The sequence below is a fragment of the Lepidochelys olivacea genome (assembly GCF_965140295.1).
Source record: "Lepidochelys olivacea isolate rLepOli2 genome assembly, chromosome: 15".
Taxonomy (NCBI): domain Eukaryota; kingdom Metazoa; phylum Chordata; order Testudines; family Cheloniidae; genus Lepidochelys; species Lepidochelys olivacea.
The window spans coordinates 10,675,576-10,702,416 of record NC_140425.1 but is presented as its reverse complement, the minus strand read 5'-3'; the positions used below and the strand labels follow the sequence as shown (position 1 = coordinate 10,702,416).

Below are 26,841 nucleotides of genomic sequence, written 5' to 3'. Positions count from 1 at the left end.
CGAAACCGGATCTAAACAATCTGCGTTTGGGAGATTCAAAATTCAGTTCTCAGTTTCATCCCCCTCACCCAAAACTCAGGAGTTCCATTTTGGACCTTTTTATAGAGGGACAAACTGTGACCTTTGGATCCGGATTCAGATTCTGCACACTGCAAGGTTGAGATCTGGAGTCTTAGTTTGATCATGTTTCATTTTAAAAAGTGTGTGTGTGTGTGTGTGTGTGTAATATTAATATATAAAAGCACATACATGCATTTTGTAATGAATACAGTTGGGGGAAGTTAACATAACAGATGTTTTCTAGATTCAGATGCTTTTTGTGTTTCGGTGCTTTTAAAAGTTGCAGTTTTGCCCTTAGTTCACTACTTGTGCTCTTAGACCTTATTAGAATTTTTTTTAATGCAAAATGTCCTTAAATAGAAACAAAACACACACCACAGCCAAGAAATGGTAATAACTCACCATGAGATGAAGCATTTTGTTTACAAAAAATGAGCCTGTCTGTTGCAATCAAGGCAGAAACAGCAAATTAAGTAGAACCACACAGGGCCAATTAATTAAAATCAAATGAACATGGAATAATTTAAACGGACAATTCTCCAGATTCTCACCTAGATGGTTACGCTATTAAATTTACAACTTATAGCTAGGAAGATAACCAGTTGCATAAGAGGGACCTGGTTAGGAGATGAATAAATTTTACTCTGATTTGGTGCATCGACAAAAGAAAATACGTCAGTGCTCCTAAACTACCTGTTGGGGCAGGGAGCGTACATCGAAGAAATGAACTTGCCCTTTATAGCTGGGAAGCAGCTGAGACTTGAGCTATATGATGTTTTCATCCTGAAATCATGCAGTCTCCTGTTGATCCATTTCTGGGGGTGTTCTGCTGGGGTAGCCCTGTGCCAGGAAAGGCTTTTTCATTTTGGTTTTTGTTTTAAGTGAGTGAATTGTGCGGGTTTTTGATGTCACTGCGGTTTTCTCCCTTGGCAGTTGAAACCTGCTTCACTCATCCATGCTGCAGTTGAATAAAGCTGCCAGCAGGAATCGAGGATGCATGGCTAGGTGCAATAAAGGAACTGATTGCAAGCAGCAGGTTACCATCTATGTTTGTTGGTCTGATTCATTCCGTAAAGTAGAGCTGGGGAGTGTATGAGGTTATTTTCCTTCCTTTGTAATCCTTCCGGGTCCAAGTGGGAGTTAATAAGAGCTGCACAGCATCAATTTCACATAGATTAACCAAAGGAATCACTACTTTGTTCTGAAACAAGTTGCCCACAATTTGAAACACTCATAGATGAGTTCTTGGCTTTGCTAAGCTGTCCTTTGGTTTTGTTCTTGAGTTATGTTTTTCAATGTATAATTTCAAAGATAGACCATGTGTGGGGCAGTTTGTACAGCGCCTAGCACAATGGGGTCGTGGTCCATGACTAGGATTCCTAGATGCTACCACAATACAAATAATAAATAATGTATTGGGATGAGCTGAGAAATACTCACCATAAAACTATCCTCATAGCCTTTATAGAGGTCTTATCACAATGTTAATAAGACTCGGTATGCCCTAGGGATTAATTATGCATGCAAACACACACACACAAAGATAAGCTTCAACACAAATAGAAACCTAAACAACTTTAACCCTCTGAAAGTGCATTCAAGTGCAGTGTTCAAATACTTTGGATGAAAGATTGTAAATGCTACTGCAACCAGAAGTTAAGCAGCAATTAATTAGTTTCAGCATCAGAAATATGTTCCCTATCAATCTATTTCTAGGAGGTTGATGTTTGGATCTACAAATCAGTAGATCCTAAATCTTCCATACTACTTAATTTTGCAAAGTGTCTTTCATACAAATTGCAGCATAAGATGCTTTATGGCATTAATACAATGACAGAGTTGAATAATATGTAATGACATAGGGGATGCAATGGTCCAGACAAGGAAGAAAAGATTATTCTGGCCATCTGAGATTTGCAATGAGAAGGAGAATCAATGCGGTAGAGACAAGCAGGGCAGCTGTTCCAGGTGTAAGGAGCTGCGAAGGAGAAGGCTCTTGCATGCCTAGTCTGGTCGTGTGAATAGATGGGTGTGATGGGCTGGATCATAGAAACCCCCTTGGGGCTGCCACCTGATGTGCCAAGACTACTACTGCCCCTGCTTTCCCTGCCCTCCCAGCTTGGGACTTCAGCACCCTGCCTGGTTTGAGCCAGATCTGCTAGCCTGCTGCAAAGCCAGACCCAGGTCTGAACCCCCGTACCCTAACAGCTGTAAGCTTAAACTGAAAGCAGCTTAAGAAGTGTTCCTGTCTTTTACACTCAGATGACCAACTCCCAATGGGATCCAAACCCCAAATAAATCGGTTTTAAACTGTACAAAGCTTATACAGGGTAAACTCATAAATTTTTCACCCTCTATAACACTGATAGATAGAGATGCACAGCTGCCCACCCCCCAGGTATTAATACATACTCTGGGTTAATTAATAAGTAAAAAGTGATTTTTATTAAATACAGAAGGTAGGATTTAAGTGGTTCCAAGTAGTAACAGACAGAACAAAGTGAATTACCAAGCAAAATAAAATAAAACACCCAAGTCTAAGTCTAGTACGGTAATAAAACTGAATATAGATAAAATCTCACCCTCGGAGATGTTTCAATAAGTTTCTTTCACAGACTGGACGCCTTCCTAGTCTGGGCCCAATCCTTTCCCCTGGTACAGCCCTTGTTCCAGCTCAGGGGGTAGCTAGGGGATTTCTCATGATGGCCGCCCCCTTTTGTTCTGTTCCACCCACGTATATATCTTTTGCATAAGGCGGGAAACCTTTGTCCCTCTGGGTTCCCAACCCTCCTTCTCACTGGAAAAGCACCAGGTTGAAGATGGATTCCAGTTCAGGTGACATGATCACATGTCACTGTAAGACTTCATTACCCACTTGCCAGACCAAGGAAGACTTACCAGTGAAACAGAGCCATCTACAGGTAACTGTCCTGGTTAATGGGAGCCATTAAGATTCTAACCCATCATTAATGGCCCACACTTTGCATAACTACAATAGGACCTCAGAGTTATATTTCTAGTTTCAGATACAAGAGTGATACATTTATACAAATAGGATGACCACACTCAGTAGATTACAAGCTTTGTAATGATACCTTACAAGAGACCTTTTGCATGAAGCATATTCCAGTTATGTTATATTCACACTTTTATTAGCATATTTTTATAAAATCATATAGAGTGCAACGTCACATTCGGACCTATGCTCGATAAGGGGAGAGGTTGCAGCAAGCCCAGGAGTAACTGTAGGCATTGACTGATTTCTGAGCATGCTGAAGTGTGGTTGATGCTTCACAGGGACAAATGAAGACATTGCACTTGCCCTGAAGAGCTTGTTGTCATGTCTGCTTTATACTGCAACAAGTAAGGGCTGTAAACAGACAAAAGGGAGAGGAAGCATGGTCTAGTGACTTGGGCCCTGGGAGACCTAGTTTCTATTCCTGACTCTGCCACAGAACTGCTGCATGACCTTGGGCAAATCACCTCTCCCCTCTTTGCTTCTCTTTCCCCTCCCACTCTGTCTGTCCCATCTCTCTAGAATGGGGCAGGGGTTGGCTAATATGGTGCATCTGTACCGTGCCAAGCACAATGGACCCCTGAGCTTGACTGAGGCCCCTAGAAGCTGCTCTAAACCAAATAACAATGCAAAGAGCCAGCCTTTATTTTAAAAAACTAAAGGCAGCTTGTGTCAGGCCAGTCTGATATGGAGTTATTTACGGCCAATTCCTTTCCTATTGCGGTCACGTGGCCCTAAGAGGATTGGGGTATGTACAGTGGCTCCTACCTTATCAGAGCCTCTTGTTGGGCTACAGTGAGTGACTTTGGAATGCCAGAAGCATCCATTACATGCCTTTAAAATCAAAAGTTCCCAGCCACATTCCAGTGAGCTCCTATATTGAGTCTCCTGCGTAGACTGCATTCTGCTGTGAATCTGAGCGTGCTCATTGTGTTTGAGAAGTCTCATGTAGTGATGGGCTTTAATGAAGGGCTAATTTGGCTGCATTTGAAGTGTCTGTGCTTGCAGACCGGTGGGTATGTTGGCCTGGTTGATAACTCTTCCCCTCTTCATCTATTAGATTAACATTTGAGAGAGCGAGAGGCTGGAGCCTATGGTTCTTCTCACTGTCTGCGTGCACGTCTGATTCAAGCCTCAGTCGCACCAAAGCAGGAAGGGACGTTTGCGGAATGAGGGAATATTTCATTTTAAATCAATAATTTAAAAAAAAAGTCAAAACAAATGATTGGAAAAGGATCAATGGGCTGGATTCCATCTTGATACAGTTCACAATGGAACAGGGCCGGACATAGTACTGGAGACAGAAGAGAAATATTGCAGAGCATGGTCTCTGGTGGAGTTTTTATAGAGGTCGATCTGCCCCTCCCTGTGGGCTCAAGACTAACACGGACCCTGAAATGGTTGCTACGGGGAAGAACTTACTTGGAAATGTCATTGCTGAGGTTGAGCTAGTCGCTGAGAGGCAGCACAAGTAACTACCTCATGGGGGCAGGGTGATCTGAGCTCTCCAAGGGCCAACTTGGGCTCTCATTATGGTCAGTGCCCAAATTCCCACTGGAAGCCGAGGTCAGGCTCTCTGTGCAGGCAGAGTGCTGAGCCCAAGATACGGGTCTAGGGAGCTCCTGTTGCTCTTCCAGGTGATAGTGTAGCAGCACCGAGACTAAAGGCGATGGCGTCTAGCTTTCCTCTGCCAGGCAGGGGGTTGCTGTGATGTGCGTAGGGACATGGCCAACATGCACAGGGAGCCCCGCAGTGTCATGTCTTCATGGGGGGGGGGGCCCTCCTGCTGCCTTAATCCATTCTCAGTGAGGCAGGGTCATGGGTCGAGAAGGGGAGGGAGAGGAGAACAGGGAGGTGTTTTAAAGGCTCCCAAATCCAATGCTGTTGCTTTTTTAAAAACAGTTCAACTTGCAAACTGAGATGCTTGTGTATCTGAGCAGAGGGTAGCTGGAGGTATCGTCCTATCGCTCCTTAGCCTCGGTGGAAGCCAGTCCCAGACAGGCTAAATACAGCAGCTAATACAATACTGCCTGTCTGGGCTCCAGTTCCCAGGGAGGAGAGAGACTCTGGTGTCGTAGGTGGAACTGTTGGACATGCTGCTCTCAGCCACGCATTGGGTACCTGTTTGGTGGCTGCAGAGGGTTGTGCGTTGATGAATTACCCAGTCATTGGAAAGAACAGACCACATCACAGAGCTTATCATTTCCATCTATCTGGGGCTGGAAGGATGGAGTTGAGGAGAGAGTAAATCGGTGACAACTGTGGGGTGAATGTGACAATTGTCCAGAAGTATTTAAGGGTGTGAATGCCAAGGTGGGGGAGAGATTACACGGGGGGAAAGGCCTCAATTCAAACCAAGACTATTTTAGGATGATACCTGGAAGTATTTCCTAACGATGCAGCTGTCAGACCACGAGAGTCTCCCAAGGGAAGGGGTGAAAGCCACATCATTGGAGCTGTTTGCAACTGGACTAGAGAAGCACTTCTGTAAATGCCCTAGGGAACCATCCTGCTTCAGCTGGAGGATGTTCCAGATGACTCAGCAGGTCTCTGACTCCCATGATCTGGCATGTGACTGTCCCTGATAGTCTGCTCAGCCCTTCACCCTCCAAAGCAGAAGTCTGAATAGGACAGAGAGCATGCATTAATACCACTGCCCAACAAAAGAGTTGACTTCACCCATGTAACGAAGTGGGACTGTTCTTAATGTTTCCTCTGACTATTGTGGGGGTGCCTCAGTTTCCCCTATGCAGTTCTTAAGTATCTAGGAGGTGGGATAAGGGTGTAAGATCATTGCAGAGCCCTAAAGGGCAGGTGTGTGCAGGGGTCTGGACACAGAGAATGGCCGACACCCTCTTTCCTGGCAACTGATGGCCTGGGCCCTTCCCCCCTGCAAGGTGAGAGCTAAAGGGTTGGAGAACAAAGGAATCAGGTGACCTCCTAGCCCAGCAAAGGGACAAAGCCCAGAGGAGGATGGGCTGGAGGGAGTTTAAGTTTGGGGCTGGCTGGAGACACGGAGTGAAGGGCAGACGTGGCTGTCTGGCTCACTGCCCCCTAAAATGGACCCAGCTCAGGGGGTCCTGTTCTTTGCACCTACAAGGTCTGTTTTAGACCATGTTCCTGTTGTCTAATAAACCTCTGTTTTACTGGCTGGCTGAGAGTCACGTCTGACTGCGAAGTTGGGGTGCAGGACCCTCTGGCTTCCCCAGGAGCCCTGCCTGAGCGGACTCGCTGTGGGAAGCGCACAGAAGGGCAAAGGATGCTGAATGCTCCGAGGTCAGACCCAGGAAGGTGGAAGCTGTGTGAGCTTTGTGTCCTGCAGACAGGCTGCTCACAGGAAGGCGACTGCCCCAGAGTCCTGACTGGCTTCATGGGGAGCAGTTCCAGAGCATCGCCCAGGGAGTCCGTGACAACCCACGATACCTTTGGGCCCAGACACTTTTTCTATTGCTATCTACAAGGAGTTTTGCTGTAGACTTCAAAGGCCGAAGGATCAAGCTCTTAAGGAGCAGGTGCCAGGCACACAAACTAGCATTTGTTTACAATCCCCATCTTTAAAGGCAAAAACGCCCTCCTTTTGCCTCCGCTCCTTTAGGGCAGGGCTGCAAGGCCTAAGCGGTCAGTGCTGTGCAGTGTAGAACTCTGGCAACGCACTAGACATCTCAGCTTTCCACGCAGAAAGGGAGTGAGGCTGCATTTACAACCTGGCTTTGGCTGGAGGAGAAATCTGATCGTTTAAAGACAGAGTGTTGTGTGCTTATGAGACTGTGACTCATGCTGGCCACCTGAGCCAAAATATCAAATTAACCACCTGAGAAGTTAAATGCTTACCCTGCCCAGGTGGGGAGAAACATCACCAGCTGGCTGTTTGGTGGCATTGGTGAAATGAGTTGATGATCTCAAGCCTGTTTCCAGCGCACAGGTGTTCATCGGACCAAACTAGCTGTCACAACAGACACATGGCCAGCAGAGCGGACAGAAGAAACCTGCGCTGTCCCTGTGTTTGTGTAGATGTGCTTCCGGGATAAACTGTCAATCCAGCACCTTTCGCTGGTACTAACAGTCACTTGGGCAACAATAAAACTGCCCTCAGTCTCAGCCCGGATTCCTCTCTCTTACGTGCATAAAAATAATGAAATGATACATTTGATTCATTGGGCTCTTTTCCAGGCTGCTGGTCTGTTTGCGTCAGAGCCCCCCCCACTCCTGGCCTCAGAGAGATTCTGAATACTGCTGCCATTTTGTTGGGGTCCCTTAAACAGCTGTGTCAGCCCCATGCACAACAATCACCTAGCCTACAACAAAGCCACCTCCCAGCTCCCCCACCTCCAACATGAAAGGACCTTCAGTGACTGAAGTCAGGCTGGAGTAGGTGCCCTGGTCCCTTCTGATGGTGGGGAGGGGCTGAGTTCCAATGGGACTTCTAGTGGCTCCGGGTCCACAGGTACCACTGGGGCCCAAGGCCACCCACCACGTGAGGAATTAGGGCCAGTGTTTTAAAGGTATTTAGGTGCCTGAAGACACAGGTAGGCATCTAGGTGCTTTGGAAATCTCACAAGACATCTTCAGGCACCCAGACACCTTTAAACCACAGGCCTTTGGCTCTGAATACCAGCAGAGCTGCAGGGGCCCAGCTCCCTCCTGACAGAAGCAGGCACAGCTGCAGGGTGGAGTGATGTAATGGAGGGGAATAGCTCAGTGGTTTAAGCATTGGCCTGCTAAACCCAGGGTCCTGAGTTCAATCCTGGAGGGGGCCATTTAGGGATCTGGGGCAAAAATTGGCGATTGGCCCTGCTCTGAGCAGGGGGTTGGACTGGATGATCTCCTGGGATCCCTTCCAAACCTGATAGTCTATGATTCGTCACTAAAACCGGGGGTTTCATTTCTTTCCTTATTTGGCTCCAGGAATCATAGACTATCAGGGTTGGAAGGGATCTCAGGAAAAAAAAGAGGGGAGAGGGATAGCTCAGGGGTTCGAGCATCGGCCTGCTAAACCCAGAGTTGTGAGTTCAATCGTTGAGGGGGCCATTTAGGGATCTAGGGCAAAAATTGGGGGTTGGTCCTGCTTTGAGCAGGGGGTTGCACTAGATGACCTCCTGAGGTCCCTTCCCACCCTGATAGTCTATGATTCTATGAATACTGTAGAGTTGTGTCTGTGTGTTTACACTGTGCTGACTTTGTCCCTAGGCATTATTTGAATTCCAGCGGCACCCAGGCCCAGTGCAATACAAACGTCCCTGCCCTGGAGAGCTGTCGTCATGGGAATCCACTTCCCAGCAGGGTTCTCAGCGCTCGGGTTATACTGGGACTGGGTCAAACCCACACGTCCTTGGTGTCTAACTTAACTTTCACAGACTGCCCCCTCTCCACCTTGTCTGCTCACGCACACATGTAAACAGCCAGCGAAGGAAAAGTAATCCAGGGGGATGACCCTTTTAGAGAGGCCAAGATTTGTTTTAAACACACAGTCTGTGCTGCACCAGCCACCACCCCAACTTATTTATCTCAGCCGATAAGCCTCCCTTCAGAGCCCTCCCCTCCCTTTCTGCCTCCTGCTGCTCCCAGCCGAAGCCTTCTCCCTAGCCCACAGCAGCTGCAGGGACGCTCCAAATGATCGAGAGAAGGCAGCTCCTGCAAGGCAGTAACACTGCTCCAGGAGTAGCTGCTATACAGGGCTTAAGGCAATGCTGATAACCTGCCTCTCGCTGTCCCAATGAGCCCAATGAATCCAGTGCCTTTCTCTATAGCCTGGAAGCCTGCACGTGGGCAAGGGCTTGGGACATCAGAGGCTAACGCCATTTCCAAGGGATATGAGCGGGAAGTGTTGACCCTGCGTGTCTCTCCTGGGGCGTTCGTTCCCTTGTGCAGGTGTTGTTGCTTTATGGAAAAGGACTGAGATTCTTTTGAACACAATGTCCGATCGCAACTGATCACCTGCCTGTTCGAGAGGAGAGCTGTGCCCAGCCTTGTGCTGCCGGGGTGGCATGAGAGGAAGACCTGGCTTTGAGAGAGACCCCTCCCCCTTTTGTTTTGTACCATGGGCAGGTGAATCACCTGGAAGGGAGAGGTGAGCCCATGCTGCAGCACTCAGAGCTCCTCCCCCCTCCACAGAGCAGTGCAAGCTCTTCACGAGCATGTAACATGGCTACCTGATGATCACTAGTGGTCCCTAGTACACTATAGTAGCACGCCATCTGTGCCCTCCGTCTGTGAATCTCAAATTGCTCCATAACCCACTGGGGGGGCGGGGGGGGCTGCCTCCATTTTACATACATGGAAAGCTACATTACAGAGAAGTGGTGACTTGCCGAAATTCACTGGCACAACTGGGAATAGAACCCAGGCGTGCCATTTCCAAGTCCTCCCATGCTAATCATAGACGCGCTCTGAACACTCTGATGGCTGGGGAGGAAGAGGTACCATTTTGCTGCCAAATGGGATTTTTGTTACTGCTTGTGCGTTCCCTGAGGTTTATAAGACTTTGATGTAAAAACCAAGTTCCAGATGTGCAAGACTTCCTTGGCCCCATTGTTTCCATGGCAATGGTGATGTCAATGTGAAAGGTCAACAGCTGACTGCTAAGATTTGAAAGCAATGTGTAGAAAAAGTTTCCGTTTATGTGAAAACCATGACAGAAGTAAAACAGCAAAGCATAAACCACTGCAGGATTTTAAAAGCACTACATGGCTATAGTGGAGACGTAAGAGTAATAGGTTGAGTCCCATTTTAAGCAACTAGAGAGTCAAAATACAGCAGGATCCTGAGCATCCAAACAGCTTGGCCAACCTCACCAAATTTGTTTGGCTAATCAGGAGCCTGTGACAAGGGCAAGGAGACACGTTAGCAGTTACAGGGGGGTTCAGAAGCTGACAGTCTGGGCGTGTAAGAACTTTTATTGTAATAGTAGTTTTTTAAACAAAGGTCCTTCCCCATTGCATGAGAGACTGAACCACTCACACATGGGACTTTGCCAGACTTCATTGCAGGCAGACTGGAAAAGCCAGGTGCAACTGTTCCTGGTGAAAGTGAAAAGCATTAGCTGATGGAATTTACATCTCCATGTGTGAGCGTGAGAAAAGGGAGGTCTTGAGACACTTGGGATGGAAAAAGAAATGCCGTGCACTGTATTTCTGGGCCCACCTGGTATTGACTCACTCATGAAGTCTTAAGCAGTCGGAGCTGGATGGCTGTGCTCACCTGGATGTGGGTTCTGAGTGTAGCCTTCGTGAGAGGCAAAGCCTAGCTCTGATGTCTATACCCAGCTGGAATTGATGTTTGACCGCAGCCACTCAGAGAAGAACCTGAATGCTCCCTGAAGTAGACTTTAGGCTTCTTGCTCAGACATGTTTTTCCTAAAGATGAGATTTGCTGCATTGTTGACGCTTGGCTGAGCTTTAAACTGTGGCTAGTGGCCATCCCATTCTTAGCCTCATGCCTTTCATCATGTTAGAAGACATCAGATCCTTTTCAGGTCAGCCATTGGGATGATGTGGATCTGGTCTAGCCATGGCTAGTCTTAGGTGTGTGATCGTGGCATCCTTCCACAGCTGGAAAGAGTGAAATTGTCCCATCCCCAACAGCATGCTGTTGCTGCAGCAGATGTAAGGATAGCTACTGAGGGAAATATCAGCCTTCCAAGGGGAGCAGTGGGGGCAACAAACCTAATTGGCTTCAAGACTGAGCTTGGTAAGTTTATGGAGGGGATGGTACGATGGGACTGCCTACAATGGCATGTAGCCGATCTGCAACTGCCAGCAGCAAATATCTCCAATGGCCGGCGATGGGCCACTAGAAGGGGAAGGGCTCCGAGTCACTACAGAGAATTCTTTCCCTGGTGTCTGGCTGGTGGTTCTTGCCCACCTGCTCAGGGGCGAAATGATCACCATATTTGGGGGTCGAGAAGGAATTTTCCCCCAGGTCAGATTGGCAGAGCCCCTGGGAGGGTTTCACCTTCCTCTGCAGCATGGGCCATGGATCACTTGTAGGTTCAAACTAGTGTAAATGGTGGATTCTTTGTAACTTGGAGTCTTTAAATCGTGATTTGAGGACTTCAGTAACTCAGCCAGAGGTGATGGGCCTACTACAGGAGTGGGTGGGGGAGGTTCTGTGGCCTGCAATGGGCAGGAGGTCAGACTAGATGATCATGATGTTCCCATCTGACCTTAAAGTCTATGAGTCTAATTGCACCAAGTTACAAAACAGTTCAGCAATAGGCACACAGAGAGACAGAAGCTGCAGCAAACAGCACAGAGAGCTTCCCAGGACCTGTAAAATATTTAGGCCAGTGAACTGGGGAGGTTTCCCTTTCAAGGCTGTAAAACAACAACAAAAATGGAGCAAAGCCGGTTACTTAAAAGTTAGAAAAATATCAGTACAGATCTGTTACCTTCTGGCAACTGGAGTTAAAATCATAGATCTGCCCATGATTTTTTAATGTGCTTGTGAATTACCTGCCCTGCTGCGAAAGGCCCATTAGTGAAAGCTTGTATTCCATCATATCCCATGTGATTCGATATGCCATGTCTCCCATCGCTGGGGCTGGGTCAGAGAGAATGTGATGCTCAGTGGGCACATGGACATGAGCTAATATCTTGCATAAACAAAGCCAAAGGCTGCTTTTCCCACTGCTGATAATTACTATAGTCAATATTTATGCAAGTCTGAAAAGTACCAGCCCGTGACTGATTTGAGTCCTGTAAGTATGAACATGAGTTTCTGGCAAGGTATCAGCGAAAAGAAAATAACTTCTACCAAAATTAAGGAGTCAACAAATCAGTGATTGGTCTTGCCACAGCTTATTGCAGGTTGATGTTAGGGCTAGTTTCTCTTGCAGTGGGAGGGGAGCCATGCCTAGAGCTTAGAGCATTGGAGTGGGAGGCTGAAGTCTGTCCAGGGCTCTGTCAGACTTGCAGTGTGATGTTGTGCAAGTCGCCATCCAGCTCTTGTCTCAGCTTCCCCATCGATAAAACGGGGATAATTCCCACTTCCTGTGTGGTGTGCAAGGCTTAATCAGTGCTCGTAAATCTCCTTGAGGTTCACAGATGAATGGTTGTGTGGGCCAATGACTGGAATGGCGTTCACTCCCGGGCGCTGAGTTTCTGAGTAAGATAGTATCGTTACTTGTAAGCTCTCTATAGTTAGGGGTAAACATCAGAGTTGCTGTTCTCCCTGCATGAGCTGCCCCCAGCTAGCACCCGTGCACAGCCAATGCAGTTACAGCATGTACCCATAAGTATTAACTCGTGGGACAACTGAATTATTGTACCCAAATAGTCTTCATATGCCGCAACACTGTCTTTCTCCACCATGGGGAGGTAAACTTTGCCACACTGCAGCAGAGCAGTGGTCTGTCTAGCTTGGTACCATCTATTAGCCAGTGGCAGATACTTCAGAATGTATAATATGCCACTACAATGCCCATTATTATTCCAGGGGTAGGGGAGGAGGGGGGAATTGAGCCCAGCTGGTGATCACCGTCATGATTTGAAGCAGGAGAATCGATGGCTCTTAATTTTATCCAAGGTAGCATAATTACAACTTCTAGGCTGATGGAGTGTCTAGGTCAGACGTGGGCAACCTACAGCCCTCCTGTCCTGAGCTCCGGTGCTCCAGGCAGCATGGTAAGGGGGCAGGGGCCAGGGAGGGCTGGATAGAGGGCAGGGGAGTTCGGGGTGGTGGTCGGGGGCGGGGGCATGGATTGGGGTGGGGGCAGTCAGAGGGCGGGGAACAGGGGGGGTTGAATGGGGGCAGGGGTCCCAGGGGGGCAGTCAGGAAGGAGAGGGGGGGTTGGATGGGGCAACAGGGGGCAGTCAGGGGCAGGGGTTCTGGAGGCGGTCAGAGGACAGAGAGAAGGGGTGACTGGATGGGGCAGGGGTTCCAGGGGAGCCGTCAGGGGGCGAGAAGTGGTGGGGTGGGGTGGGGGGTCAGATAGAAGGTGGGGGCTGGGCCATAAGTGGCTGTCTGGGGAGACACAGCCTCCCCTAACCAGCCCTCCATACAGTTTTGGAAACCCAATGTGGCCCTCAGGCCAAAAAGTTTGCCCACCCTGGTCTAGGCAAAGATTTTCAAAAGTGACCAGTCTCTTTGGATACCTCCATGTTTGGGGGCCACGTTACAGTGCAGGGGCCTGATTTCCAGACAAGGGAGCTGCTCAGTGCTTTCTGAAGATCAGGTCCATTTAAGGTGTCTCAAATTGGCATCCAAAATTTATAGTTACTTCTGAAAGTCATAGTCCAAAAACTTTCCCTTTTCTCTCTCAAATATATTGCTTTTGAATTTCATAGAGCCCCCTCCTAATCTTGAAGTAAACAGGAAGGCCTGATTGGCTACCTTTATTTATTTTTTAATGTTTTATTTTTAATCAGCAACAGTGCACTTATGTCACTGACCCCTCTTAGGGGTAATTCCCCAAATATAAGCTACATGACTAGGGGGAGGGAGGAAGAGACAACTCTGTATCACTTAGAGACCAGATTCTCACCTCAGCACTTTGTATCTCAACTGTATTGTCTGGGGCTAAAATCTTATTGCAAGCTAACTTTAGCTTTTGCTAATGGGCCACCAGGGCATTAAGAGTTTGCTTGAGTGGCTCAGATTGCAGGATCAGGACCGTACATTATAAATTCCTTGGGGACAGGGACCATCTCATACTGTGGGTAGCTTTCAATAAATAATAATTCTACACCTACAATTCTACATGCTACAATGCAGCTATAAAAGTGGCAAAGAGTCCTGTGGCACCTTATAGACGAACAGATGTATTGGAGCATGAGCTTTCGTGGGTGAATACCCACTTCGTCAGATGCATCTGACGAAGTGGGTATTCACCCACGAAAGCTCATGCTCCAATATGTCTGTTAGTCTATAAGGTGCCACAGGACTCTTTGCCACTTTTACAGATCTAAACTAACACAGCTACCCCTCTGAAGCAACGCAGCTCTAGTGGATGTGGAATAGCCAGCATTGTTCTGGGCCTTTTCCCATACCGTGAGTACTTGGCTCATGTAGTACTTCACATGTTCAAAGCAGTTTACAAACACTGAACAGTCAATCCCCACAGACCCTTCTGAGATAAGCAAGTAATGATACTCACCTGATTTATGGATGGGGAAACAGAGCTGCAGAGAGGTTAAGTGACATGCATAAGGCCACAGAGGGAGCCAGTGGCAGTGCTGGAAATAGAAGCTAGGTCTCCTGAAACCAGTCCTGCATTCTAACCACAAGTCCATGCTGCCGTATCCACCAACACCATTTGATATCTTTGCCATGCATCCCTTCTGCTGCTTTCCAAATAAAGTAGCCCGAATGGGTCAGATTTTTTCAAGGAAGTCACTGGAGCTGTAACAGAGCTGAATTATTTAGCCGAGTCCAATGTCTCCTCTTAAGGAAGCTCCTCATCCCCACTACTCTGTTGCACCAACATGCAACTTTCCGAAGAGTTGCTTGGACCTTTGACCCTTGTCTGGAAGTGCTGAAACGGCACGGCTGCAGCTTCGCCAGTCTAGCACTGTAATGTAGACGCCTGCTACAGGGGGGGAAGGGGCTTTTCCGTTGCAGCAGTAAATCCGCCCCGTTGAGAGGTGGTCGCTAGCTGGCCAGAAGAATTCTTCCGTCGCCCCTGCAGTGTCTATGCCAGTTTGATTTAAATGCATCTCTCAGTGATGCAGCAGGGTCAGCCTAAGTGTCTGGTGTAGACCAGGCCTAAGTGTATCTATGTCCATTATTTGCCAGCTATTACCGCCCCCACCTCGTCTCTCTAATATCCTGGGACTGACACGGTTACAACAGCACTGCCTACGCTAGTCACCATGAAGCCCCAATGCACAAAGAGATTTTCACTTTCCCTGGTGGGGACACACTGGAGTAAGATTTCCCTTGACGAGGCTTTCTACTGGGCTGGTCATTGGCGAGTCCCCAGACACAAACCCCAGGTTAACACCGTTTCCTGCAGCCACAGCACCGTGCCGCAGACTGCCCGCTTCTCCGCAGGGATGTGCTGCAAACGATGCCACAAAAATGTCCCCTGTTGGGAGTGCATGCAGCAGAGAGGCGCGGGGAAGGAATGGGGACTGCCCATCGAGACAAGACGCTTGGTTAGGAGCCAAGGGGAGAGAGAACCCCACTTAACACGTTTGTTTACTAAGGGCCACCTGCCTTTTACCAGGGAGTAAACATATACTGACCCTCACACAGTGCTCCAGGTGTGTGACGTGATGGAGACTTTCCAGGGCAGCCAGGCGTATCCTCTCCAGAGGGAGCTTTCTCTGAAGGCCAAAAATATGGTGCTTGTCAGAAGTCCTGGGAATGTTTAGCAGGGATGGATGGGCAGTAGCCACAGGAGGAATGAGACCCTTTTTCAGTCCCCATGATCCTCTTCCAGTGCATTGCTGCTTCCCCTAGGGAAGGTCTGGCAGAGCGTGGGAGCCCTATGCGGAGACCTCATCTGCTGTGGCAGGAGAGGTTAGTGACAAATGATCTTTCTCTTCTCTCTTCCCAGTCACTTTGGAACAAATTGAGCACCTTCACCGGAGATTCAGGCAGATAAGTGGGGACCAGCCAACCATCCGGTAGGGTGCTTTTATTTCTGTATCCTTTGTTTATTGCCCTGGCTGGGTTGTTGTTTATAAACTCATTCCTTTACCGTGCACGTGTGCTCTTGCTCTGTCTCCGTCTAGGATTACAGAGCCCTGTGGAGCACTACCTGGATTATATCAATACCATGCATTACAGGTGATTGGTTCTTGAAACTGCCCAGAGAGGGAGAAAGAGAGCGTAATCTGTTTGCCAGGAAGAGACCATCTCTGACTCCAAAGGGAATGGTTACCACAGCATAGTGCCAAGGGGGCTAGGCTGCTGGAAGGGGCATCCCTTTCTTGGAATTAGAGTTTCAAACAAAGGTCCTGACCTTTTTCTGGTCACTAAGGATCCCATGGCATTTTTCACAAGTCGGTGATTGAATCCCAATCTGGAGAGTTAACTAAAATCTGCTTGTAGTTTCAGCTGCCAATGGTTCCTTTGTCTTTACTTTCTTTCCTAGACTGCTGTGTATTGTCGTTATATGCTGTTAAACATCAGCCCTGTTTCCAGAGGTGGCTGCATTCCTCAGCTCAGCTGCTAAAAATTATGTTGAAACTAGGGCTGTCAAGCGATTAAAAAAGTTAGTCACAATTAATCACACAATTAAAAAAATTATTGTGATTAATCACACAGTTAAGCATGCTGTTAAACAATAATAGCATATCATTAATTTAAATATTTTTGGATGTTTTCTGCATTTTCAAATATTTTGATTTTGATTGCAACACAGAATACAAAGTGCAGAGTGCTCATTTTATGTTTATTTTTAAAATATTTGCATTGTAAAAAAATAAATATTATTTTTCAGTTCACCTGATACAAGTACTGGAATGCAATCTCTTTATCATGAAAGTGCAACTTACAAATGTAGATTTTTTTTGGTTACATAACTGCACTCAAAAACAAAACAATGTAAAAATTTAGAGCCTGCAAGTCCACTCAGTCCTACTTCTTGTTCAGCCAATCGCTCAGACAAACAAGTTTGTTTACATTTGCAGAAGATAATGCTGCCCAATTCTTGTTTACAATGTCACTTGAAAGTGAAAACTGGCGTTTGCATGGCACTTTTGTAGCCGGCATTGCAAGATATTTACGTGCCAGATGTGCAAAAGATTCATATGTTCTTTCATGCTTCAACCACCATTCCATAGGACTTGTTTCTCTTAGTGACTGGCTGAACAAGAAGTAGGACTGAGTGGACTTGTAGGCTCTAAAGTTTTACATTGTTATGTTTTTGAGTGTAGTTATGTAACCAAAAAAAAAAAATCTAAATTTGGAAGTTGCTCTTTCATGATAAAGAGATTGCACTACAGTACTTGTATCAGGTGAAATGAAAATTACTATTTCTTTTGTTTTATCATTTTTACAGTGCAAATATTTGTAATAAAAATAATAAAGTGAGCACTGTACACTTTGTGTTCTGTGTTGTAATTGAAATTGTTATATTCAAAAAAGGTAGAAAAACATCCAAAAATATTTAATACATTTCAATTGGTATTCTGTTGTTTAAGAGTGTGATTAAAACTGTGATTAATCGTGATTAATTTTTTTGAGTTAATCATGAGTTAACTGCAATTAATCAACAGCCCTAGTTTCCCCAGCACAAAATAACTTTTTGTCTAAAATTCATATTAAAAAAACCCTGGAAACTAAAATGTTCAGTTTTACAAAACCAATTTTTTTTACCAAAAGTCCCAATGTTTTTGGAAAACGTTTTTGTTTGTTTGTTTGTTTTTTGAGTAGCAAGATGTTCTTGTTTTTCAGTTTTGTTTTTCATCAAAAAAGTGAAATATGTTGATAGGAAATTTTGAACAAAAACGATGGGTTTGCGTGCACGTGCTTTGGGATCAGAAACCGCTGTCTCAATGTTGTGTGGGGTTCTTTGAGGCTGGCTGGTAGACATTGGAGCCAAATTCTAAAAACAGAGAGTTACGATGACACTCCTTCCTCGCATGTGCCCTATGGCAGTACAAGGAATGTCAAAGCACTGAGTATCAGAGAGGGCAGAAAAAGAACCGGGGGAGGGGACCATGAGAAATCTGGTCTCCATTTCCTGTTGTTGTAACAGGTTCTCTGACTCCCGTAAGTGACCTTATCCAATGGGGATATTTCGTGCTCATAAATTTCCTGTTCCTGTTGTTAATAAGATTTGGCTCTAGCAGGCAATGGGGGTTTTTCTGAGGAAGCTTGTTTTACACACATCCAGATGTTTATCTCTGAGCGCAGCCACTTATCAAACAAAATGCAAAATGCTGCAAGAAGGCGGAAGAGACTAAGTCACAGTACGGAGAAAAGATGTAGCGGCATAAAAGGAACTGGCCTCACTCTGTTAAGCCTGAAAGGACCCCATTCTTTCTGGATCACCGTAATTGCTCCTGTTCATGCAGGGCCAGAACCTGGTGAGGAGAGGAGGCTTAGATCAATCGACGGCTGCCCGGCAATTCTTGGCCATTCATTACTGTTTCAGGCACCAGAACCCTGAGATTATTTTGTAAGTGAAGCAGCACAGAGGAACTCCTGGTGCCCCCGAGAACATGGCCTGCTGAATATGGGTGGGGATTTGTATGTGCGATCAGCTTTCACTAGCATTTGAGGCTGCAGAATGCCAGAGGGGAGACCCTACAAAGGAAGAGGCATATTCCCCTGCATGGCTGAAAGGAGCTGAGAAGTCGCTTCTGTAAATGATGTGTGGGAGGAAGGGAGTGATGGAGCCTCCAGAAATATTTCCCAGGTGGGGAGAGGGGGAGAATAAGGAAGCATGGAGTCTGCAGAGAGGCCCTCCCCTACCTCCAGCCAGACACATGGCCTGCTTCCCCGCTGCCTCCCAGCGTGGGGCACCACCTGCATCTGTGGGAAGTGGGTATTAATTGCTATCACCAGGGCAAAAGAGAGGAGGGTTCTGATATCCTGCTTGTCTAGCTCCCACCCCCCTTGCCCAGATGCAAATGACTCCAGAGGATGCAAAGCAGTGAGAGGATCAGGCCCTTGAGATGGGAACGATCTTGGAGCCCTGCCCCAAAGCTCTACGTGTCCGAGCTCTAGAATGGCTGAGGGCTTCGCGAGCAGCCCCATTCCCTGCCCTGGCCACTAGCGACATTTCTGAAATTGATGGTACAAGATGGGGAGCACCGGCCAGTGTGGTGGGGCGGGGTGGCCAGAGGCCCAGGGATAGCGGTGGGGAATCGGAAGCTACCAGCTAGGAACGGGGATGTTTACTCCTGCCACTTTGGTGAGGGTGAAGGTGGAGGGACGATTCAATGCTACGTGTTATCCAGGGCATGGGGGAAAAACCCCACTGTCCCCCATAGCTACAGAACTGTAACCTACACCTGAGCATCCGAGGGCTCTCTGGTTGAAGTCCTCCAGTCCCTTGTTGGTTGAATGGAGTTCCCGGCCAAGTCCAGTACCTGAAACTCATCACGTGTCCCAGCTGGATTCCCCACCGCAGTCTGAGCCCTTCCAGCTAGCCATGCTGGGCTCGCCAGGAGCCCCCCGGCGGCAGGGCCAGCAGGGCTCATGCTGTGTCCCTCCAGGGGGAACTGGCCATGCTGAGTAAAGCTGCTCATTCCACAGTGAGTTTCTCTCAGTAACCAGCCACGTCAGGCTCCCCCTGGCCCTGCGAAGAGTCGGCCCCGCCTGCCCCGAGCGGAGCGGCAGGATGACCTCTCGGTCGCAGCACAGTCACCGCTGTGTGGTGGAAGCTGTCTGTCCGGCAGGTGCCAGGGCAAACGACAGAGACGCACAGGAACCTGCTTTGCATAATCTGTCTGTCACTCTTCTCCTCCCCCCCCCCCGCCTTCAAGAGACAGAAAACAAACAGCAGCTGTCACAGTGACTGACAAAGGAAATCTGCCCCCCCCCCCGCAGCACAATGCAAGTGTCTGCGCGTCCACTGGCGTGTTGGCAGTGACCCCTGCTTTGTCCTGGGGAGCATGCAACGGGCTCATTAAAACCAGTGTCACTGCAGCCGAGCATGGGCTATGGGATCACAGAATCATAGACTATCAGGGTTGGAAGGGACCTCAGGAGGTCATCCAGTCCAACCCCCTGCTCAAAGCAGGACCCATCCCCAATTAAATCATCCCAGCCAGGGCTTTGTCAGGGATGCTAGGGGCTGACACGGAGGTGACACCCATTCCTTACTGAGAGGCCCAGCACTGCCCTTGCAGTCGCTGGCCAGATGACTCATTCTGCGGGGAGTGGGGAGGGGAGTTTGTTGGTGCAGCCTGTCCCCCTGGAGCAGCAGGTGGCTCAGCGTCTTCCCACTGCCAATGCCCTGCATGGCTCTCCTCCCTGCAGTCTCCCTCCATTGCCCAGTTTAGGAACCCCTAAGACAAGCACTGAGAAGCGGCAAGAAGGTGGGTTAGTGATCAGAGTGGGATGTCGCAGTACCCGGGTGAGCTGCCCCTCTGGCGTCTTGTCGAGTGCAGCCCCACCCGGGTCTCAAGCCATGAGCCGCCATCTGGCCCCGGGTGGGATAATGTGACTCTCCTGCTCTATATGGGCCCTGGGTTGCAGTCCCCTGCTGCCAAGTGTGAGGCTCAGACCCCGCAGTCCTGTTCCCTCTAGGCAGTGACAAACTGCCTCCTTAGAGCCAAGTATCCTTTATTCAGAACACCAAGGTGTCCGAGAGAACCTATCCCACAAACCGATGCTATGCTGCCCAGCCAACTGGGTGTCTAATAAATTTGTTAGTCTCTAAGGTGCCACAAGTCCTCCTTTTCTTTTTATGGATACAGACTAACACGGCTGCTACTCTGAAACCTAGTTCCCTAGAGACTCTTCCTCAGAGCATCTCCCTTACACCTCCCTGGAGAGCCTCTGGCAACTGATGATCTTCCCTCTCCCCCTCACCCCAACTTCTCCTCTTCTAAGGGCTTTTCACCGTGCAGTGACGTTTTGATCTCCAGGCCCCCAGCTGGCCAAGCAGCTGTGTCACTTGGGCCTGGAGCCTGACGCTAGACCACTCTTCTGTAACTGCCCTTCCAGGGGTGTTCCGAGCTGGGAGCCATTGGTTCCCCTCGCTGCACAGCGCCATTGAATTTAAGCCTTGCAGGCCTAGAACAACTATTCCACCACCCGCCAGTACAACACAGAACAACACAGTCTACAGGAGACTCTAGTAACCTACTATACAAGAACTCAAGCTCATTGCCCGGACCACATACAGTGTCCAACTCAGTCTCCATTTCTGTCACGTGGGAGACCTGATCCCCAGCCCCCACTTGCGCCCAGCGCCTTGCCACTTATTCGTTCCTTTCTTGAGACAGTTTGTGCTGGCAAGTTTGCACCTGCCTCGCCAGCCGCAGCTGGGGTTTGCACCGTCGTTTTCCTTTAGTAGCAGTGACTGCCAAGAGGTTTCCAAGTGATTTAATTCAAGTCCTTCCTACTGAAGGCTCAGCTGCCGAAGACACGTTCCATGTCCGGCGCCGAATGGAAAGCTGGGAGGAGGTGGCAAATTTTGCAAAGCTACTTCCGTTCCCCCAGTAGCACAAAGAAAACATTTTGATTAAAGGTCTGTTTCTCAGGCAGATAGGGACTGATTCAGAGAGCTCCCTGTCTCCATAAATAGCCAACTCTCCCTCTGCCCCATCGTGCTGTGAGATTCTCAGAGCGTGCAGATCTCCAACCGTGTCGTAACAGTGAGCGCTTGTTACAGCGGGTAAGAAAATTGCAGATGTTATCGCTAGGGATGATGTGTGGGCCTGTTCACTCCTGTGGGGCACGCACATCTCTGCCCCAGTGCACCTGAGCCACCTCTGGGCCAGCCTTTGCTCCCTGAGCACGAAGCAGGGGGTGACACCTGCAGGAGAATGCAAAGCACGAAGGGAAGCAGCATTTCCCCGGAAAGGCTGTTACTCCCTGGTTCTCCCTGCCAATGGTACATACTTGCAGATTCAGGAAGGAGGTGATGGAGTTGGCAGAATCACCCCCCACCAACTCAGAGCACTAAAAGTTATGAGTCAGGCCCCGCAAAATCATGAGCTTAAGGAAAAAGTACATATTAGTTCTTTTAATTTGCTTTCTGGAATCGGTGCTTTTAGGGTTCAGGTTTTCAAATTTTTTTCTGCAACGAGGGTTAGAATCTTTTAAAAAGCCTTTCTATATGATCACATGACTCCAGGAGTTGTGGCTTTATAAAAAAATTAGCAAGTAGCATGACCTAGCAATGCTGAGCTAGCCCTGCTTCCATAACGCGTAGTATTGATAGACACCCTTTGTATGGCCCGTGCTATTACCAGGGAGTATAGTGCTAGAGAAGAGCCAAAACAAAAGCTGAGCGATTGGGAAAGCAGCCAAATGGAGAAAGCAACATAACGTGAGCCGCAACAGAACAAGAACTGCGAAATGCAGCATCAATGAAAGTAACACAGGAAGACACTATTTCCTCCCATCCTTTCCTGAATGGACTACAAATAGACTGGCTATTAATGCCTCGTGGGGTGGAAGGATCTGCAGCTCTGCTAGGCGGGATGCTGCTCAGTGCTAAGCTCTTTCTGCTCGCACTGAGCTGAGTAATCTGAATGGTACGCGAGGATGTGTGGGCAATGCTTGGCATGCGCTGAGTAAATGCCCTGTTACCAGAAGGGTTAAAATAATAGATCCTCCAGCAGTGAGAGAACTTCTGAGATGGGAGCTTTTGAAATTTTTTTTAATTGAAGGCACAGCTCAGAGCAGCTTTGGTTTGGCAGTCCCTGTTAGCACACAGCTGTGCGTGACTGGTATGGGCCTCTTTCAGTTTTGGGGGTTGCATTGTCCCTGTGTGATGGTCTCCTACATCCCTGTGCTCTGCTGGTTAATCAATGTAATGAAGCCAGGCCCGTGGCAGGGATGAATCTGATGAAGCTTTTGTGCTTTGGAAAGTGGAAAATGACTAGCGTGTAGTAATCTGTGACCAAATGGTCTGGAGCTCGTCATGGGACGAGAGCCCCTTTTGTGCCCCAACCCCAGGTGTCTTAGAGCAGTAATTGAAGTCCCCATTTTCCCTTCTGCTCAGCTTCATCCACCCTTTGTTGCTGTCTCTGTTTTCTTTACAGCAAGGAGAGTTTTGACAGGATCCCCGACCTGGAGTTCAATCCAATTAGGTCGAAAATTGTCCGTGCCTTTTTCGACAAGAGGTAAGACAAGCAGTCCTGGCAGCTAGCCGAGAGGTTTGATGTAACTGTGTGCGTATCCTCTTTCACTGAGTTTAAACTATAACAGGCCCTCAAGCAAAGCTGAGTGGCTTTTGTTCATTTGTAACCTCTGTCTCATTTCCTTCTCCTTGGTATCATTTCAATCTCGGGTTGCCAACTGGAGGGCAAAACCCTCAGCCAAACTAACTGGCGAGTGCTGTGTTCTGTCGCTTTACGGGAGCAGCGAACTGGAGAAGGTTTTGCGAGTGCTGCAGTGAGGGGGGGCTAAGCACTGCACGGGTGAGGCTTTTGGGGAGACTCGGGGCTGTTGGTGTCACCCTGTCAGGAGTATCCAGAATGGGGGAAGCCGGGGTGAGGTCACTGTGCTGTGAGCCGACTGCCAGTGCCAGGATGCTGAGCCAAAGCTGCACAGCGCAGAAGCACCCAGGGTGCTAACCCAGTGGCTAACCCAGAGCGGTGAAGCCCCCGTGGGCCTCTGTGTCACACACATGTAATGTTAGACTGCGCAAAACACGAGCAAACAGAGAGCAGGGAGCAATCCTACAGTGACCAGGGTGGCATGGCTGGAGAAGATCTAATAGGCCGCATCTCTCATCTCTGATCTGTGATGGAGCGACACGTGCTAGCTGAATGCTCACTGCCAGTAGCTTCGTCGCCGTCCGATCTGTCATTTCTCACCTTGTCTTCTTCATCTCGGGCCTCTGCAGGAACCTACGGCAGGCGCCCAGTGGGTTAGCTGATGAGATCAACTTTGAGGACTTCCTGACCATCATGTCCTATTTCAGGCCTATTGAGATGAACATGGACGAAGAGCAGCTGGATCACTTCCGGCAGGAGAAACTAAAATGTGAGACTTCCCAAGAGTCCCCGGCCCAGGGCTCCCCAGTTTTCGAGGGTGGGCTGCACAGACACCCCACTCCTCCAGCTCTTTCACTATGTCCTTACATTTGCAGTAAGCCTCTGGGTTCTGGGGTGCATGATTATGATTTGGCCATCAGCCATGGGAGCCGATGACTGAGCCTGTCACTCTCCTGTGCCTTGTTTCCTAGTTCTCTTTCACATGTACGATTCGGACAACGATGGGAAGATCACCCTGCTGGAATACAGAAAAGTAACGTATTGTTCTAGCCTTCCCCTCTCCCGAAGCCTTTCCCAAAACCACTGCCACCCCTAACACCAGTCCGCCTTGCTTCCCGCTCCCCGCTAGGTGGTGGAAGAGCTGCTGTCTAGGAACCCCCACCTGGAGAAGGAGTCAGCAAGATCAATTGCGGATGGTGCCATGATGGAGGCTGCCAGCATCTGTGTGGGACAAATGGTGGGACCCCTTTGGGTGGTATAATGATGTGTAGATATTGCGCCACGTGTCGCTGGATGCCAGGCCCTGCAGAGTAATCGGGTGCTGCTCCATGGGCGAGCACGCTGCGCAGGACCCGTCTGGTCTGTGTCATGCACTCTGCTCCCATGCACTGTGCTGCTTTTGGGCTGAGCACTCCAGGGCCGTATGTGATGCGCCACATGCAGCCATCGCTACCCCCCCCCGCCCCCCCCCCCCCCGCTGTCTGCCAGATCCCAATTGCAGCTGGTCACGTCAGCAAAACGGGTGCACACAAAATTCATCAGACAAACCCCACTGGGCTATAGACATGTCTCCACGTAGGCCCCATTCAGCTTGTGCTTACGTCCCATTGCAGCCTCACTGCCTTGAAGGCTGGAACTCTCGAGCCTTCTTTGCTAAGAGGTCCAGAGGCCTGAACACCAAAGGAACAACAAATTATTCGTCCCCTTTCACTGTCCTAATGAGGTGGCATTTGGTGCCTGTTCCTTTGGCCTGCATCAAACGGGCAGCTGTTGCTGCGGACTGGGACTTGTTGCTGGGGCTGCGAAGCAGGGGACGCTGCCGCAGCCGTCCGTATTAAGTTGCTGGTTTGCCGTGGCGTCCCTGGGCCAATGATTGTCTGATTGTCCCGGCAGCCTCAGTGCCCAGACAGCCAATTGTCTTGGGACAGAGCAGAACGCCGGCAATGGCTTCAGCTGTGTTCTTTTCCTCAAGCTCTACTCGTCTTGGAGCCTCGCCTCACCTCACAAATAGAGCAGCCCATGCCAACAACAAACTGGTTGCACTTGCGGGGGGTTTTTTCCTGGTCTTATCTAATAACAATCCTTTGCACCCTAACACTGTGAGAGGTAGCTAGGTATTACCCACGTTTTAGGGGTGTGGAAACGGAGGCATGAGGAGAGGAAGAGGCAGGTCTCCTGACTCCCCGACCCCTGCCCAGACAACCCTATCTCTTTCCAATCTTTTCAGTGCTATTAACAGAGCTGGAGGGGAGTTAATTCTCTCTCTCTTCCCAAACCCTAGGAGCCAGACCAGGTGTACGAGGGAATCACATTTGAAGACTTCCTTAAGGTTAGTGAAGACTTTTGTGTTGCTCAGACTAACTTAAACAGGGAGCTTTGTTGGGGTGGGAGGAGCTCTCGGGCTGAATTCAGCAGAAGAATTCATTCCCCAAACTGGTCTTGTGCAGTCGTTGCTGCCCAATCCGTTTCGGGGTTGCAGTGACGGGGAAGGTACCTGTGTGCAGCACCTCATCCTCTTTAGCTAGTGTGCCAAGATGCTGGTTCCCATGCTGGGCTGGCTCCCAGGGCTATTGCAAAGGCTGGGGCCTCGTTTATCCACTGCCACCTGTCCTCCCTTTGTTAGTAGCAAAGCCATGACTGCCCCAGGCTTTTCTTCCCTCCAGACGTTGCCAGCAACGTGGTAACAGCTTCCAGGAGTGCAGCACTGGCAGTGGGCTGGGCAGGTTTCCCGTGCGCTGTCTCCTGCCAGCATGCTCAGTGTTGTTCTGAAGGGCTCACTTCTGAGAGACGCTCGGTCTCCAAGGCCCCTTTGATCTTGACAGAGGCTGTCAGCTCGGGGTGCCAGATGGGACCGTGGTTTGTGGTGTGGACCCTGGCCCCAGATGAATTGGATGGAGACACTCAACTTGCTTCACGCAGAGCTGCCAGGTGGTAGCAGCGTTCAGCCATTACCAGCGTGGCACCATCCTTGGCCATTCAGCGAGGGTGTTAGACAGACCAGCTCAGGGTAGAAGGAATGAGAAGGGCTCCTGCCTCTTAGGAGCCCCCAGGCAAGTCCATTGCCGGGAAAAGACCAAGACCCTGACGTCCATCGCATTTAACCCTGCCTGTTCCAATTCCAGATGTGGCAGGGGATTGACATCAACACCAAGATGCACGTCCGCTTTCTAAACATGGAGCCTATTGCACATTGCCACTGACCTCTGCCAGTCCACAGAGCCACTGACCTGCAGGGAGAGGGGAGCGGAGCCTTGAGCAGAGGAGCCAGGCCAGCCATCTCCAATGGCAGGTCCATGCTTTGGGTACCAGATATCTGTCGTTTTGCTACCAGTGTGTGTGATTAAATCCTATGCGGTCCCTGTGTTCCCACAGGAGCTGCGTTGTGCTGCGTAGAAATGTCTGGGGCTTAAATGCTGACTCCGTTGTATAATAAAATAAGAGTTTTGTTTTTTACTCTCTGCCCAAGGAATGTTTTTCCCCCTTCAAGGTGACCTGAAACCTGGGAGTGCAGCTTCTCTAGAGCCTCCTGTTGCAGAGCGACAAGGTTAGCAACAAGGAGGCGATGCTCTTGGGGGGGATAACAGGCAGCTGTTATCCTCAACTAGAAAGCAACTGCTGCTGTTTCCACGCACATTGCAAGTGCAATAAATCATTCTCTCCTGCCCTCTTGCAGCCAAGGATATGCTCAAGCATGTGGCTGGGGGGCGGGGAGTGGTTTTTCCTCTGTTTGCAATTTTCACACTGGTCCTTTCGGGATCTTTGACAACAGCAGTCAAAAAAAAAAAAAAAAACAGAACAAAAAACAAAGGGACCCAAGCTTAATGTAACAGGAAAATGAGTTAGATTGGACCTTTGTTACCCTTCAGATCTAATGTACAGATGGGCAGGACTCCCACGTTCAACTTATGACTCATATGACCTCCCCACCCCACCCCAATACACACACACCCACACACTGAATTTATCATGCCCACA

The 26,841-nt window shown here is 48.9% G+C and overlaps 1 protein-coding gene across 1 annotated transcript in view; it reads left to right on the top strand.

Moving 5' to 3' along the window:
- TESC (tescalcin) overlaps window positions 1–26,319 on the top strand; it is a 28,708-nt gene extending 2,389 nt beyond the window's left edge. The window contains exons 2-8 of the mRNA XM_084648722.1: window positions 15,573–15,642; window positions 22,690–22,770; window positions 23,496–23,635; window positions 23,838–23,899; window positions 23,996–24,103; window positions 25,148–25,195; window positions 25,989–26,319. Coding sequence (XP_084504848.1) covers window positions 15,573–15,642; window positions 22,690–22,770; window positions 23,496–23,635; window positions 23,838–23,899; window positions 23,996–24,103; window positions 25,148–25,195; window positions 25,989–26,066 — 587 coding nt within the window. The 3' untranslated portion in view covers window positions 26,067–26,319. The remainder of the gene's footprint in view (window positions 1–15,572; window positions 15,643–22,689; window positions 22,771–23,495; window positions 23,636–23,837; window positions 23,900–23,995; window positions 24,104–25,147; window positions 25,196–25,988) is intronic.
- The last annotated feature ends 522 nt before the right edge of the window (window positions 26,320–26,841 follow it).